At 40.1% G+C, this 17,860-nt stretch overlaps 1 protein-coding gene across 1 annotated transcript in view; it reads right to left on the minus strand.

Annotated features, from left to right (window-relative positions):
* Positions 1-17,544, minus strand: part of STRADA (STE20 related adaptor alpha) — a 28,167-nt gene extending 10,623 nt beyond the window's left edge. Inside the window, exons 1-2 of the mRNA XM_070727094.1 lie at positions 15,879-17,544; positions 2,822-2,924 (exon numbers count right to left, since the gene is read on the minus strand). Of these exons, the coding sequence (XP_070583195.1) occupies positions 2,822-2,873 (52 nt within the window). The 5' untranslated portion in view covers positions 2,874-2,924; positions 15,879-17,544. The remainder of the gene's footprint in view (positions 1-2,821; positions 2,925-15,878) is intronic.
* Between the last annotated feature and the right edge of the window lie 316 nt (positions 17,545-17,860).

Below are 17,860 nucleotides of genomic sequence, written 5' to 3' on the forward strand. Positions count from 1 at the left end.
TTTTCCAAAATATTTCCTCGTATTGAGGTCAGGCGGATAGGTTAGTAGTTTCCTCGATTCTTCTTCTTTTCTTTTTTGAAGATGGGAACTACATCAGCTCTTTTGCAGTCCTCTGGCAGTTCCCCTGCTCCAGGATCTTTGAAAAATATAATTCAGTAGTTCTGAGATCTTGTCTGCCAGTTCCTTCAGAACCTTGGGGTATAATCCATCTGGTCCTGGTGATATGAACTCATCTAGGATAGACAAGTGCTCACCATTTTGTTCCCTATTTTAATTTGTGTTCCTAATCTGTTTTTTGTGCTACTGTTTTTGATAGGTTGGACTGGTTTTTCTCTCTGTATAAAGATAGATGCAAAAAATGAGTTAAGTAGTTCTGCTTTCTCCCTGTGGCTTATCACCTTCTTGCCACTTTCTCCCAGCAACGGACCAATTGTTTCCTTGACTTTTTTCTTGTTTTTAACATGTCGGAAGAAGTTTTTTTGTTGCTATTTTTTTACTTTTGTCCCAAGTCTTAGTTCATTTTGAATCTTAGTTTTCCTCACTTCATTTTTGCAGGCTCAGGCAATTTGCTGATATTCTGGTCTAGTTATGTGCCCCTCTTTCCACTTTTTATACTTGTCCTTTTTGTCTTTCAATTTGTCAGAGAATTCTTTCTGCAGCCATGCTAGTTTCCTTTGAGAGCTGTTACTTTTCTTCTTTGTTGGTATTGTGCTAGCCTGGGCTTTTATAATCTCACTTTTCAAAATATCACAAATGTCTTGAGTTGTTTTCCCCTTGACAATTCTCATCCATGGAATCCTTCCTAAGCTCTAAGTTTATTAAAATTAGCTCTCTTAAAGTCCAAAGCTCTAGTTTGTTCTACTACTTATGCTTGCATAATGTTGAATCCAATATTGCACGATCACTCCCCCCTAAGATTCCTATAGCTTCCACACCTTCTATCATTTAATCTCTGTTAGTAAGAATTAAGTCCAATATGGCTGATCCCCTTGTTCCCTTCTCTACTTTTTGGGAAACAAAGTTGTCTGCTAGGTTTGTCAGGAACCTGTTTAATCATGGTGCAATTTTTGTCTCCCAGTTGATGTCAGGGTAATTAAAATACTCCATTGCTATTGTGATGTGCTTCCAATTTTTTTAATTAGCTGACTAACAAAAGGTTCATCTATTTCCTTCCTTTGGTTGGCTGTCCCATAGTATACATCTATGGCAATGTCATTTCCTCCCTTTAATATTGACCCAAATGCATTAAAGACAGTTTTCGTCATTGTTGTACTCTATTTTTGTAGAGCTGTACAGTCTGTGTTGATTTGGGGAGCCATGTCATCTGCTGGTATTGGTCCACTATGCTTCATTAAGTCCAGGGTCAACGCTACCAGGAGATTTTGGAGCACTTCATGCTTCCATCCTCATACGAGCTTTATGGGAATGGTGACTTAAATTTTCTAGCAGGACTTGGCACCTGCCCACACTACCAAAAGACTAAAACCTGCTTCAATGGCCATAGGATTACTGTCCCTGATTGGCCAGCAAACTCACCTGACTTGAACCCCATGGAGAAACTACAGGGTATTGCCAAGAGAAAGATGAGAGACATGAAACCAAACAATGCAAAGAGCTGAAGGCCGCTATTGAAACATCCTGGTCTTCCATAACATCTCAGCAGTGCCACAGGCTGATATGCCACGCCACATTGAGACAGTAATTGCTGCTAAAGGGGCCGAAATGAAATACTGAGCACATATGCATGTCATACTTTTCAGAAGTCCGATATTGTTCTGTGTAGAATACTTTTTTTATTGATCTCATGTAATATTCTAATTTTCTGAGATGGGGGATTTGGGGTTTTCATGAGCTGCAATCCCCATAATCATCACAATTATGACAAATCATGTTTTGAACTATTTTGCCTTGCATGTTATGAGTACTTCTCATATATTAAGTTTCACCTTTTAAGTTACATTACTGAAATAAATGAATGTTTGCACGATATTCTAATTTTTTGAGTTTCACCTGTAGTTATTTCTTATATATAGTGCAACTCCAACTGTTCTTTTATTTGGTCTATTTCTTTTAAATAATTTAAATCCTTCTAGCTGTATCTTCTGTTTGTGGGGTTCATCCCACCAAATTTCTGTAATGGCAACAATATAATATCGGTTCTCATGTACTTGAATTTCTAATTCAATCTGTTCATTTCTCATTTATATTTTAAACCTAATTTCTTCAATCACTTTTTAGTTAATAAATTAAAGCATTGATTTATATTTTTTTAATTATTTTAATTTGTTGATTTTAGTTAAGAAGATAAATCAATAATTGGAGAACAAAATAAATTCTCAATATCCTCCTAATTGCCTACATTTCCCTCCACTTTTCTTTTCTTCTTCCAGTTTTTGTGTGTGTGTGTGTGTGTGTGTGTGTGTGTAAGAATTTAATTTTATTCAAAAGATTAAAATTGTAGATAAAATAAAATATGGGCAAGACAAAAGAAAATCTGCCTTGATATTTTTAACCACTGAGTCATTGTGGCCCCTGTGTATTCAAACTAAGAGATGCATTAAAAGATGAAGATATGGCACTTGGTAGCTCATAATCCCAATACAGTTTTTCCCTCACCATCCCCTTTCTTGTCAACTAATGTAGGGATAGGGGGCATTAGAGTACTAACATAATATTCCTGATTACAATTACCAAATAATTTCATATTATTACTATGCAGCCTAATTAGTGGGTTACATTTAAAATATCTGAGGGGATAGTAAGTTGCCTAACCTTGTCTTTAGATTTATAACTAGTTTACAATTACAGTGGCCAACATTACCTATTGTGGACAATAACTCATAGCAACTGATGTCAGGAAGATAATTGCTCATGGTGTCCTTCTTTGGGGAAGATGTTACTGACTCTGAACTTGCCTCATTGGTCTAAAAGATAAAAAGATATTAAAAATGTTATAAAATCTGTAAAACAATATTGCATATATTTGGCACTATTTATATGAGTAGCAAGAAACAGAAAATATATTGTTTGCTGAAGATGGTATCACGAAAATGTATTTTTTGAAAATTAGCTGTAAAATGCTATCCAAGTCTTTATATGTTTGACTGTATTTCTTGCTAAATCTATCATAAGGAGCAATTTGTTGTTCTTCAAAATAGTTACTTCTAAATAGAGATACACATATTTATTATTGTTCAAAACATGCAATTCAATATTTCTAGGTATATATTTGTAATCTCGGGGTGACATATTATATAGCTTTCAAGAGTACCAGAACAATTTTTCTGCTCAGTTCTACAAAATATTTAAGTTCAAACTTTAGCATATCAAGATAAAATTATTCAGAAACCAGGATATAGAAGTTTCTCGGTGTAATGTAACAGATTAGGAGATTCTACCACTACCTCCAAAATGCTATATTTATTATATTTCTTTGCAATAACAGAAAAAAAAATTAACTGTCTTCTCCTTTTAGTATCTCTCCCATTTTTGAAAAGCCCAACATATTTGAGTGCATTTAAGAAATATATAATAGCAATACTTTATTTAAAAAAGAAAGTAAAGTACTATAAAAGGAACTCAGGGAGCAGAATAGATACAGTATTGTCTAAAAGCTCGACTTAATAAGTTTACTCAAACTTTACTGAGTCAAATAACGCTTAAGTTGGTTCAATTCCAGCCTAAAATTCTTTTAAAATGTATTCACATTAAACAAATGTAATTCAACTTTTGTGCTGCACAAAATAGTAAAAATAGCACGTTGTTATTTACAGAGGAATATAATTTCCAGCAAATGTTAGCTCTTACAAAATATCATAAACTATTTTCTAAATGGCCACACAAAAAAATAACGGCTTGAAAAATTCTATTCATGCAGAAGAAAACTACTGAGTTTGATGTTTTACAAACATATTAAAAGTTTGAAATTAAAATTTTATTTGTGATATAACTTCTCCAAATAAATCAAACTACACTGTTCCCCAAGGATTTCAACACTGGATCATTTTTGGTGTAAAATGGCAAACAATAAGAGAAGGAATTTTTCATTTCAAAAGTGTCAGCTTTTTATGGAATAAATTTGGTTGAATTTGTTTTGATAAAAATTGTTTGGAAAATGTGTAGTACAGTACAAGCAACCAATGCACTGGAAATACCAGATCAAAAGCTAGGGGAAAATGATACACATTTGCAATTTTTAGTATTGGCTAAATCTTCAGCATCATCTCTCAATTCTTCCTGCAAACTTGTCTTTCTATAGTTACTGTATGTTATAATTGCCTCATCTAGATTTTTCCAGATGTTCCATTATTTATTACAGCAAGATCTTTACAGTCTTGACATACTAAAATGTTCTTTGTTCCAACAATTCCACTTATTATTACTGTATCATGGAAGATTTCTCTTGAAATAATGTAGTTTAGAAACTGAAGAGTTATCAAGATTGAACATGCTTTACCCTGAACACTTTGAATTTTTATTGATGACATCTCTACAGCTCATCACCAATGAAGGAATAATAATGGCTGAAAATAAGGCAGCTAATGACTTTATGGTATTATAAACATATCTATTCACAATTAAGTTATACTAAACGGAGTAAAAATTTCTCACATACAGTTCTATATCACTTATTTGGGAAAAACGTAACTGAAATCAATGGAATTTTTAAGAAGACAAATCTAAAATTGCACCATAAACTCTTAAATATTTCATGTAATTATTATACATAAATACATAAGTGCTATTCCTAACCATTAACAAACAGGAGTTTATCTGAATGTGACTCAGAATTATGAAAAGTTACAGCAATGTTAATTTCTCTGGTCATACCTTATTTGTATTGATGTTATTATTTTTAACATCAGATTAACTATTTCTCTTTTCTCTTTTACTTTTTAACTAAGCCTTATACCAATTATTAGTATAATGGAGACCTTGTCAGATTAGCCATTTGTGAATCCCAGATTCTTGACCAAAATAAAATACATATGCCAATCACCACTTTATTTCCAGGGTGAAATCTTGTGTCCACACATATAAAGCTAAAACATTTGATGTTTAAATAAGATAAAATGAAAATAAATTTAAAATGTCTATAAGGAATAGAATAAATTTCCATGCAATAGGCCACAACACCACAGCCTATGAAAGGCACTTACTTTTCTCCGAGAATCACCCGGAGGCTGCTCTGGAGTAAAGAAATTTATAATTCGTCTTTGTTTTAAAAATAGATACTCATTAAAAATTAACCTGAATTAATTGATAAATAAGAAAAAGTAACCTCAAAATATCTGGTTCAAATTAACATCTCCAATCAAAAACAGTGAATTCTTGAAAAATTATGTAACCGTTATATGTGTATTTATTTTTGTATAGACATGCAAAATATTACACAGGGCAAAACCCGAACTCAGAACAATCTACATACAACCTTCTGGAATGCTTAGGTCCTGTCTTTTATATATCGAAAGCAATAAGGAATACCAATACATCATAGCCTGGGGTTGAAGTTTCAGATGAGTTACCAAGCAGTCTATCTCTTGAAATCCATTTGTCTCTGATCTTTTACTTGGCTGGAAAGAGCAGAGACTGTTTACAGAAAATACTTGCTTTTTCTTGCCCCACCCAATTCACAGACTGTAGTTTATTGCATTTATATGCCGCTCACTCCGAAACAGACTCTGAACGGCTAATAACGGTTATAAATACAATACAAATAAAAAACAGTAAAATCACGTGTATAATAAAAAACCATACATACTAATAATCAATCTTAGTTCCAGACCTGCCAGATAAGCCAGTTTTAACAGCTTTCCAGAAAACCGATAAGGAGGAGATAATGCGAATTTCTGAGGGCAGTTGATTCCATAGGGTCGGAACCACCACAGAGAAGGCACTTCCCCAACATCCTGCCAACTGACATTTTTTGGCAGATGGGACCTGGACAAGGCCGACTCTGTAGGCCTTTACTGGCCACAGCGAGGTATGAGGAAGGATGTGGTCCCGTAAATAGCCTGGCCATGAGCCATGTAGGGCTTTAAAGGTAATAACTGTTCTGTCTGGGTCACTTCGGAAGCTATGACCAACCCAAAAAGATAAGCCACACACACCGGTAGAATCCAAACACAGTTTTATAATGAGAAAGAGAAAAATAACCAACAGAAAATGTCCTTACAAGTCAGGAAAACACTGGAACTCCAAACAGATACACAAAGGCAATTGTCCATACAAAAACACAGGATCCTTGATGATAAACGAGGCTGTTGTTAACAGGCACAAACCTCTCATGGGTCTTCAAGACTGCTGGGCCACGAGCCAGGAACAGAAACGCTGAGAGACAACGCAGATTACAGCAATTCCACTCAGATAACACTCCACACTGATGAGAGTTTGTCTGCCTTATAAACCCTTCCCTGCTAATGAGGACCACGCCCAAACCCTGGTGTTCCTTATTCAAAGCTGATAATATCTATTCAGTTGCTGCCTCCTTTGATCTATGCGTCTCTGTCGCATATCAATGACAGCTTGTGCTTCATCATCCAATGACTCTAGAGACTCCAAGCTACTTGCTGAAGAGAGCCCCTCCCCAGGGCTCCCAGGCCCCTCTTCCTTGTCACATTCCTCTTCGCTCTCATCCTCCCCCGGGCATGGAGCCAGCAGAGACACAGCTGGTCTTTCATCTGCCTCAGGCTGAACCACAACAATAACCAACACCTTGAATTGCGTTTGTAGACCGACTGGCAACCAATGCAGCACGCGTAGAGATGGAATAATATGGGCATACCTAGGTACACCCGTAATTGCATGCGCCGCTGCATTTTGCACCAGCTGAAGTTTAAAGAGAGATTTTAAGAGAGTAATCATTTGCTCTACTACAGATTGAAAGCAATATGATTATGCCACTACTAGCAGGAAAGAGACAGAGACATTGTCTGCAGAATATGTTTGCTTCCCAAGACATCCCTCAACAGCAGAGATATTGAACAAAGAGAGATTTCAAGAGACTACTGTAAGCTGTTTGCATAGTGCACCCATAGTTCCAACTTCAAATTGTCAGCATGATTACATTACTTTTGATGTGCAGAAGAACAAAAAGTTAACAGAACATTTTTGAAATCTTTTTCTTTCCAATTTCTTTGTTTTGTGGGAGTGGGCGTAAAGTCAGGCAAAGAAGAAATCATTTGCTTTTATTCTACATTCACGCCTACCCCACAGCACTCAATGCATTTAATGTGTTGAAGAGCAAATTGCTTGTTTTCTTATAATTCCTTTCTTTCCAGTCTCTCTATTCTGTAAAAGAGAAAAAAGAAGAAAAACCCATGGAACAGATCCAAAACTTAATGTACAGGTTGTAATGGTGATCATGTCACTGATGATGCTATGAAGGTCTTGAATTGGCTATAAAATTCTTTTTCCAATTCTACCCTAACTTTGAATGATTACAGAACAAATAGTCATTTCTTCTACATTTTATCTTTCCTCCATTAAATCACACATTTTCAAAGTTGCATTCTTTTTTTGTCCTTTTCCCACTTTTTATGCATATGTGACTTAGGCTAGGTAGCTGAAGTTATAAGACACCTAAACCTAATGGGAAAAAAATATTTTGGAAGCTTAGCCAGTTCTTCAAATAATAGTAACATTTGGTAAGTTAAGAAGTCCAAAATTAATTATATGAAACATCTGCTTCATAACAGAACTCTAGCTTTATGTTAAAAGTTATTAATCTATTTAAAAAAAACAAGGAAAAGAAAAAAGAAAAAGCACCAGTTATTCCCCAGAACATAAATTCAGTAATTTATGGCCTGCATTGGCTGCCGATCAGTTTCTGGTCACAATTCAAAGTGTTGGTCATGACCTTTAAAGCCCTACATGGCATTGGACCAGAATACCTCTGGAACCACCTGCTACCGCACGAAGCCCAGCGGCCGATAAGGTCCCACAGAGTTGGCCTTCTCCGGGTCCCGTCGACTAAACAATGTCGTCTGGCGGGCCCCAGGGGAAGAGCCTTCTCTGTGGCGGCCCCGGCCCTCTGGAATCAACTCCCCCCGGAGATTAGAACTGCTCCCACCCTCCTTGTCTTCCGTAAACTACTTAACACCCATCTATACCGCCAGGCATGGGGGATTTGAGACACCTTTCCCCCAGGCTTATTATAATTTATGTTTGGTATGTATGTGCTGTTTGGTTTTTTAAATTGATAGGGTTTTTAGTTTTTTCTTAATATTAGATTTGTGCCTGTACAATATTGTTTTATCGCTTGTTGTGAGCCGCCCCGAGTCTTCGGAGAGGGGCGGCATACAAATCTAATAAATTATTATTATTATTATTATTTATTACTATTTCCAAACCTGGAGATTCAACACAACTCTTAGAGTAGCCATTGTTGGGTATATACTTTAAAATCTTGATCTCAATTAGAAAATATAAATTAGTGACTTTGTACCAACCTATGGAATCAACTTCCCCTGAGATCTGCACGATCCCCACCCGCCTGGCCTTCCGGAAGGCAGTAAAAACATGGCCTTTCCAGCAGGCCTGGAGCCAGTGGATGGTTCCATTTTGTCCCAGCTGGATGGATGAAAGGTTTAATTTAAGGGGTTTTAAAATTACTTTATTGTTTTTATGTTGTTTTTTTACCTTGCTGTCTGCCGCCCAGAATCCTCAAGGAGTTGGGAGGCTTAAAAGTCAAATAAACAAACTAACAAATAAACAAACTTGTGACAGTGGAATCCACAATTAAAATACAGTTGGAAACTGCTTTATGAAAATTATTTTTGTTTGGTCATCTGATTATATTTATTGAAGCCACTCAAGAAGGATTATTTTAAATCCTTTTGAACAGAAAATATTAGGAAACATGGCCAGTGGTGTTATCATCACTAAATTGAGAAATATCAATTTAGTTCTATTCTCTTCTAAATTTTAAACAATATTAATTTATTTAATGTTTGGTTTATAAGGCCACTCATCTCATCTCTGTACATGACTCTGTGGGGTACACAAATACAAAAATTAATTAATCCAACTCATTCACTTTTATTGGCTATTATCACTTTTAGAATTCTAAAGATTAGTGGAAAATACAGTGATCCCCCGCTCGTTGCGAGGGTTCCGTTCCAGGACCCCCCGCAACGAGCGGGTTTTCGCGAAGTAGCGCTGCGGAAGTAAAAACACCATCTGCGCATGTGCAGATGGTGTTTTAAACTTCCGCAGCGCTAGCGAGGAGCCGAAGATTGGGGGGCGGCGCGGCTCTTTTAAAACATCGCCGCCGACATGGGGGGCTCGCTAGCACTCCCCCGAACCCCCAACCCGGGTTTGGGGGGGTGCTAGCAAGCCCCCCATGTTGGCGGCGATGTTTTAAAAGAGCCGCGCCGCCCCCAATCTTCAGCTCCTCAGCGGCGAGCGAGCGAGCGAAGCCAAGCCGGCAGCAATGTCGCCGCCGCTGCAGCCAACGCGCGCTACGATCTTCCGGGCCAGCCAGGCTCAGCGGATCAAGCCCGGCTCCTCTCGGCCCAGCATCCCGGGCCAAGCAGCTGCCTTCCGTGACTGAGCCTGGCTGGCCCGGAAGATCGTAGCGCGCGTTGGCTGCAGCGGCGGCGACATTGCTGCCGGCTTGGCTTCGCTCGCCGCTGCAGCCAACGCGCGCTACGATCTTCCGGGCCAGCCAGGCTCAGTCACGGAAGGCAGCTGCTTGGCCCGGGATGCTGGGCCGAAAGGAGCCGGGCTTGAAGATCGCAGCGCGCGTTGGCTGCGGTGGCGAGGGCTTGCGATGGAGGGTGGAGGAAGCGGCCATGGGAGGGCGAGCTGCCTCAGGGAGGAGGATTGGGCGGGACCAGGTGGGGGCTGGAATTTCTCCGCCAGGGCGAAGGGCGGGTGAGCGGCGAAGGGCGGGCGAGCGGGTGCTGGGGAGGGCTTCTCGCCCTCCCGCCAGCAAGAGGGGGAGCGAACGGTGTGGGCAGGCGAAGGGCGGGCGAGCGGCAGCGAGGAGTTTGCGTGGGCGGTGGGGAAACTCCTCGCTGATGCCAGCAAGAGGGGGAAGACCCAGGGAAGCCGCCCAGCAGCTGATCTCCCGGTTGCCATCTACGCATGCGTGCCCATAGAAAAAAAAGGGCACGCATGCGTAGATGGTATTTTGACTTCCGGGTTGAAAAATCGCAAATTACCCTGTTCGCAATGGTCGGGGACGCAATAACTGGGGGATCACTGTACTGATTATCAGATAGATGTATCTAATTGGTAATTTCATTTTAATTAAGTTTTATGAATAGCTTCGTAATTTTATTTTGACTTTGTAAAATTTATAGATATGACCTATTTGACAAAGTTTGACATATGGTGTCAATGTGAATTATAAACTAACACAGATAACAAAATAGTATAACAATCCTCAATTTAACAATCATTTGTCTAGCAACCATTCAAAGTTATAACATCACTGAAAAATAACTTCTGATTTCACTTATGACCATCATAGCATTACTATGACCAAAATTTGGGTGCTGGGTAATCACCATGTGCCTGCTGACATCTGACAAAAGTCAATGGGGGATGCTGGGGTTGGTTGCTTAACAACTGCAGTGATTGAACAGTGCTGAAATTGTTATAAGATCAGGTGCAATTCCCTTAAAAATCTCCTTTCTTAACAATGGAAATTCTGGTCCCAATTGCGGTCATAAATCAAGGAGCACCTATAAGATACAGCTGTTGATCCAATAGTGGGAGGGAATAATACATAATACCCAAGTGCTGGAATAGGGTAAGATTGGAGTCCAAGGACTGTATGGGTTGATGGACTGGAGGTGGAAGGTGATCTGTTTTCTTGTTCTTAGTTTCATTACTACTGTGAGCTATCCAGACTTGTTTTTTTTAAACAAATGATATAAATAAAGCTTAAAAAGGTCATAATTAATTTAATATTAGGGTTTTCTGATTTTCAACAGTTTCAAGTATTCATGAAGAAATACCTCCTTTTTCATCATAATGCCCCCTCCCCCCACCCTCCCATGAAAGACTGTAAGGGAAATGAATGTTGTCTTACCAAAACATTCCTTCTATGTGTGCTCTGGGGGTGTCCTAGCATGCATTAATTTCTTGTCTGTTAGCCAGGAACTCAGTAAGAAATATCTGACCACGTCTCCTCCTCAGCCCCCACTGAGCCAGTTGTTTTACAAGGACACAGACTTGTAGGTAACCAAATGTCCATACCCTGGACCAGAATGGCCACAAGGTGGGTTGGACACTCCTGCAGCGCACATAAAGGAACTTTCAGGTAAGGCAACATCCATTCTCTATGCACTGCTTGGAGTGTCCAAGCATAAGTCTCAAGGGCGGGAAGAGATCTGTTTCAGGGTCCCTGAGGTGGAATGAATCGTCTGTAGAACTCTCCTACCAAATGAAGCCTCTGCCAAAACAAAGGAATCAAGTTTATAGTGCCTAATAAACGGTGATGGAGTTGTCCAGATTGTCGCCTTGCAAATGTCCTCAATGGATGCCTGCGTGGCCCATGCTGCAGTAGTGGCTATACTTCATGTAGAATGAGCAGTAATGCAGCCTGGCAAAGGAATAGCTTTGATTGCATAAGCCTTCACGATACATGCCTTCAGCCAATGACCAACAGTAGAAGGTGAGACTTTATGACCCATCAATGTTGATTGAAATGACATTAATAAGCATTCAGATCTGTACAAAATGGCTGTTGTTTGATATATCTATGAAGAACCATCCTGACATATAAGGTATGTCACAGCTTCTCCCTAGGATGAACCAGATTTGGGCAGAAATCTGGAAGAATAAGTTCTTGAGTCTTATGAAACAAGGAATTAACTTTTGGGAGACAGGACGGATCCAATCTCAAAATCACTCATCAGAATGAAAGATGCATAAATCAGAGCGAACCACTAGTGCCTCTAGTTCCAAAATCATCCTGGCAAAAGTGACGGTTACCAGGAAGACTACCTGGTCAGCAACTGAAGCAACCAAACTACCAGGTTGGCAGCCAAAGACTAGTAGATCATAACTGCTCAAATGATGGTCTAGTCAGGACTGCAAGACCAGAGTGAGGTCCAAGGATGGATAACGGTGTACCGTTGATGGTTTCAGATTAGCTACGACGTCTCTGATGAAGGGACAAAGGCCGAAGACCTTCAAAGACCAAAACAGTAGATAAAGCAGTTGTCTGCCTTCAAAGGGTGTTGGAAGTTAGGGTCCTGTTCTACTCCTCCTGTAGAAACTCAAAACCTGTGGTATTAATGTTGCAGTTGGAATGATATCATGAGCACTGCAGAAATGACAAAATGCCCATCCGATAGCGTTGTATAGCCAATTGGTGGATGCCCTCCTGGAAGCCTGCATGGTACTGATCACTTCTCCCATAAACTAATCCTTCCTCAGGATGTTCCTTTCAAATGCCATATGGTGAATTGTAACCACTGGGGATCCAGAGAGAACCCTTCTCCCTGACTGAGAGATACTTTGTGGTCGGAAATCCTCCAGAGACTGAAAATCTCTGCCTTCTCTGCCAGTAACTTCCCTATCACTCTCGAAATAAGCAGCAGAGGAGGGCAGGCCGGTGGCCATGGGCTGCAAAATGCGTTGACCCTTTCCTTCCCCAGCACTGCGAACCTGGTAAATAACCTGGGAAGGTGAATGTTGACTGGATGGGCAAACAGTCCTGCCACCTATCGACAGAACCTCAAGGACAGAACCTCAAATAGACCCGGTGCAGGCGCCACTTTGAGTGACCTATCATGGTTCTACTGAGCCAATCTGCTGAAGATCCGGTCACCCAGAGATGTGTTCTGCGTTGATTGACTGGACATGGTGCGCTGTCCAAAGGACCAGCTGCCGTGCCTCCTGTGTCAGGCTTTTGGACAGAGTGCCCCCTGGCAACTAATGTGAGCCCGGGCAGGCACATTGTCAGTTAGAATTAAGACATGCTGTCAATAGATGTTTGAAGTGATACAGAGCGAGAGAAACTGCGTTCAATTCTAACCAATTGATGTTGTTTGTCAAGTCCAATGCGTCCCAGTGCCCTTGAGCCACTAGAGACTAGGCATGAGCTCCCCATCTGAAGAGACTCGCATCCATTGTGATTATGATGTGGGAAGGTTTTATGAAGGGTTTTATGAAAAGGCAATCCTTTGTCATGGCCCTGGACATCCACCAAAGTACAGATTTAAGGACGGACAGTGTGACACGCTGGCACACATGCGTCAACAGGAACCATTTCAGGGGCTGTGTGTGTAGCCTGGCCCAGGGGACGATGTCGATACATGAGTTCATTTTCCCCAGAAGCTGGGAAAGAACACCCAGTGGAACTGAGTCTCTGCACCTTAGTGACGAGGAGGCGGATGCTCTCCAATGGCTCCTGGGACAGGAATATTTCACAACACCGTGTATTGACCATCGCCCAGATGAGATGAAGGCTGGTGGTTGGGACCAGATAACCTTTGGTGAAGTTCACAGAAAACCTGTGGTCTTGAAAGGCCTGAATGGTGATCCAAAGATGTTCCTGAGCCTGCAAAGGTGAGGACGACTGGATGATGATATTGTCCAGATAACATTGCAGCCATATTGGCCTTGCCATGAGGGAGGCTGCCACTGCTGCTAACATCTTGGTTAAGGTGTGAAGGGTGATAATGTACCCTCGCACACAGAACCTTAGGAACTTTCTGTGCGATGGTCAAATGAGCACAGTCTATGGAGGTCAAATAATCGTTTAATAGAGGTCAGATAATTCCATGGTCTGATGCAACTGAGGATTGATTTCAGAGACTGCATCTTGAATTTTTTGTATGCCAAATACAGGTTGAGGTGTTTTAAATCTAAAATGGCTCTCCCCCAACCCCAATTCTTGGGAATCAGGAAGAGAATGAAGCAAAATCCCTGACCTTTCTGCCCCAGGAGTACCATCTCTATGGTGGCTATACCCAATAGATGTTGGTTTTTGATTTCTATGAGATGAGCACATGCAACCAATTCCAGCAATAGCAACTGAGGTGCGATTTCCCATTGCACTGGCTCAATGAGCCACCAACCATGTCCCAACAACAACCTCTTGGGGAGCGAGACCACCCGGCGCCAAGACCCCTTGCTACCATCTTCTTGCTTAATCACATGGACAAGCTAATCTGCCCTGCCATCAAGGCTGCATCTCGGTTTATAAGCCCTGCCGGATCTCCAGATAGAGACTGCCATTTCAGACTAAGGTCTCCACCTTAGTCTGAAATGGCAGTCTCTAAGGGACTCCCTCCCCTCAGTTCTCCCCTGGAGAAGTGCGACGTTAAGTAAATGGAAGGGATAGCTATGTGAATGAGAGCCCGGTTCACAAAGGAATAGCTTGTTGCTTTTCTCTGGAGCCCTGATGGGAATCCAGGCAAGCACTCTAGTAGCTTCAATTCCACAAGCCAGAAAATTGCAAAAACCAAATTCACAGCTGATCGGCATTTGTAATTTGCTGGAGGTCCAGACAAACAGGCACAACTAATGTGCACCAAGAAACAAGCGAGGGAGTGAAAAATCGACTCCCAGAAAAGCGGTCCCCTTGGGTCTTCAATTATCTGAGTCTTGCTGGAGCTCCGAACAAGCACTCCTTGCAATTTTAAATTTCTTAAGCTATGTGAGCAGAAAACCCAACTCATTGATGGCCATCTCTTCCCATAGATCAGGGCCTAGACAAGCATACCTGAATGTAATAAGAACCCTAAATACTCAACACAATGGAGGCGGTGAACACTCAAATGCAACACTCGCCCTCCCTACAGCAATAACACAAACTTCAGTATAGTAGGGAGGCTTCCCATGCACGCACCCCTTCCCAAAGAAATAGAAATTAGTAAATTTGTAAAATTGGGAGGGCCAAGGGAAAGTTTTGTCTGTTGTCCAAAAATTGAGTAGAGAAATATATTTTGCGTCGCTCTTGGCTCCACTGAGTAAAACAACTGGCTCTGTAAGGGCGGCATGACCGGCCAGATATTTCTTACTCAGTCCTTGGCTAACAGACAAGAAGTTAACCCATGCTTGGACACTCCAAGCAACGTACAATAGAATTTCTTTAAAAAAAATACAGGTAATCCTCGGATTACAAATGTAATAAGCCTGCCAATTACATTTGGAACCTGAGGATTCGTTAGATTGAATAAAGGTGATCAGTCACCAGCTTCTGAATAAAAGACTTCAGCTTATCTGCCATATGGATCAGCCTCTTTTAGAGCCCTTCGAAAAGTAAGTACAGCGAAATCAGCTATGGAGGAGTAAGCAAAATCAAGGATGCTAGCAAAGCGGGCCCAGTCTGTGTACACCCGGCAGGACGGGGAGGGGGGAAATAGGCAGGAAACATATTGCAACGTCTCTAATTTGGTTGTAAGGGCAAATGACCACTGTGGTGCTGCAAAATGCATAACTTCAGAACTGAGTGGTAAATACTTTTTTTTTGTAGGGTGTAGTAATTTTGAACAGTTGCTAATTAAACTGTTGTAACTGGAGGAATTCCTAAATTTTAGACTAAATGGATAGATTATAACTTGTATAGATACAAAATGTATAATTAGTATTTCTCCTGTGCATCTTTAGATTATCTATCCAAGACTTATACCATCCTGCTAAGATCTAAATTATTTTAGAGAAATTCGTAAGAAATCAATGGGTAACATTAAGGGATTCCCAGTGAATGCTGTAATTCATAAGAGATTAATGTTAGAAACCTTGAATTACATCTGCAGATTCTGCAAAACAGATGCTCATATGAGGCCAATCAAATTTTTTAACTTTTACAAAAGAATTCAGGATGGCAGCTTGTCAGTTGCAAATACACAATTTATCTTTATTATACTGAAAAATTTAAAGCAGGAAAAAATGAATATCATTTAAACACTTACCTCCAAAGAGTTCTAATTCCCTTAAGCCCTCAAGAATAAATTTTTCAGACATCCACCGCTGTAAAAGAAAAACCCCCAAAAGGTAATGTAACATTATTGTATTTCTGTAACTAAAAGGAAAAAAAATCCCCAGTATGAACCTTAAACTTGCAACAGCAGAGAAATGCTTAGAGATAACATAAATCATAATTTGTTTGGCTTTTTAAAAAAATCCACTGGAAAAAATGACCCTTATAGTATCCATTTACAAGACAAATTAGAATTTATAAATTCTACACACTTTTTCTGCAGTCATATTCCAATCATTTTGTACAAATTTATACAAGTTCTCTTTTAAATTATAACATATTGTAAATCTCAATCTTTTTAACCAGATATTTTCCCACTATTCCATCAGTATATTGAGTCTGAAGTTGTTAGCCTACTTTATTACAGTCTTTTATGTATTTGTCCTCTGTTTCGAATTTCAATAGAAGTTTATATATTTTAGTAATTATAGTTCATTCTTTGGCCGAAGTTTAAGTTAAAATTCTGTCTTCCACTACTCAATTCCAAATATTCGTTAATTCATTATTTAAAGGCAACTATTTATTTACTTACTGAAGAATTTTATATGGCTGCTGAACTCATACAGTGTCTTTTGGTGGATTACAACATTTAAAAAATGCAGGGCAAAAATCCCATCCAATCCCTCCTCTCTACCACCCTAATTGTAACTAATACAATGATACCATTTACTTATTTTTAAAATGTTATATTATTTACCTTAAACCTTTCTCTTAACTATGTAGATGGGAAATACTGAAAACTAAATCCTAGATAAATAAACCATTCTTTACATACTGTTTCTTTCCTATAAAATGATTTTTGTGCTGAGATCTATAAAGGCATTTTCAGGCATAGAGATAGAGACTGTCTGTCTGTCTGTCTGTCTGTCTGTCTGTCTGTCTGTCTGTCTGTCTGTCTGTCTGTCTGTCTGTCTGTCTATCTATCTATCTATCTATCTATCTATCTATCTATCTATCTATCTATCTATCTATCATGGAGACTACCAATCTCCCTCATACAGCAACTCTGCATTAAAGATTTTTATCACAGAAATTCTTCCAACATTGCTAATTGTAATTTCTCCTATCTTAACATGTCCTTCTTGATGTCATTCCATCAGGGTATCCAGGGGGAAAGCATTTTGAAATTCCCTCATATTTCTCTGACATTTCTTTGTAACTTGCGATCTAGTTAAGGCGCAGTCGTAGATGACGTCATACCACCGGCTAAGCTTTGGAGAAATATTGGTAGCTGAGGAAACAGGTTGTTGCCACAATTACACGCATTTTTGTTTGACTCTGTTAGGCAGCACGATCCGGGTTTTTTTTACATGATTTCCCCCTGACTTTTAAACATTTTAATACAATTTGTTTCCCCCCCCAATTTATTCCATTTTTTTCACGAATTCCCTGATAATTCCCTGATATTTCCCAAACCACTGATTTCCCTGATATTCCCTGATTTCCAAGTTTACTGGACACCCTGTTTCATGTTTAAATATAATTATTCTGGCATAACTACCATTAATGTTAGTTATTTATGTTAGTTATGCCATACTCATATCCAAGCATTTCATTTTCTTACCAGTTGTTTCTACCGTGTTTCCCCAATAGTAAGACCCCCCCGATTGTAAGACATATGGGGGGTTTCAGGGGGGTCGGCTAATATAAGCCATACCCCGAAAGTAAGACATATGTCTTGCTTTCGGGGAAACACGGTACTAAAAGCGAGGGAGGCGTTGGAGCAGTTCGCGGCGCTGGCGAGGGAGCTTCGCGCCCAGGATAGTCTCCCAAACCCGGCACGGATAAGAAGGACTCCTCGGCCGTTCACGCCAAGGACAGGCAGCCCCAGTTCCAGCGCCTCAGCCTGCTCGCCCGGCCTCTTGCCCGGTGGGGAGAGAAAAGGCGGCGGCGGGAGTAGCGGAGGCAAGGCGG

This window comes from Erythrolamprus reginae, chromosome Z (genome assembly GCF_031021105.1).
Source record: "Erythrolamprus reginae isolate rEryReg1 chromosome Z, rEryReg1.hap1, whole genome shotgun sequence".
In the NCBI taxonomy this organism is placed as follows: domain Eukaryota; kingdom Metazoa; phylum Chordata; class Lepidosauria; order Squamata; family Dipsadidae; genus Erythrolamprus; species Erythrolamprus reginae.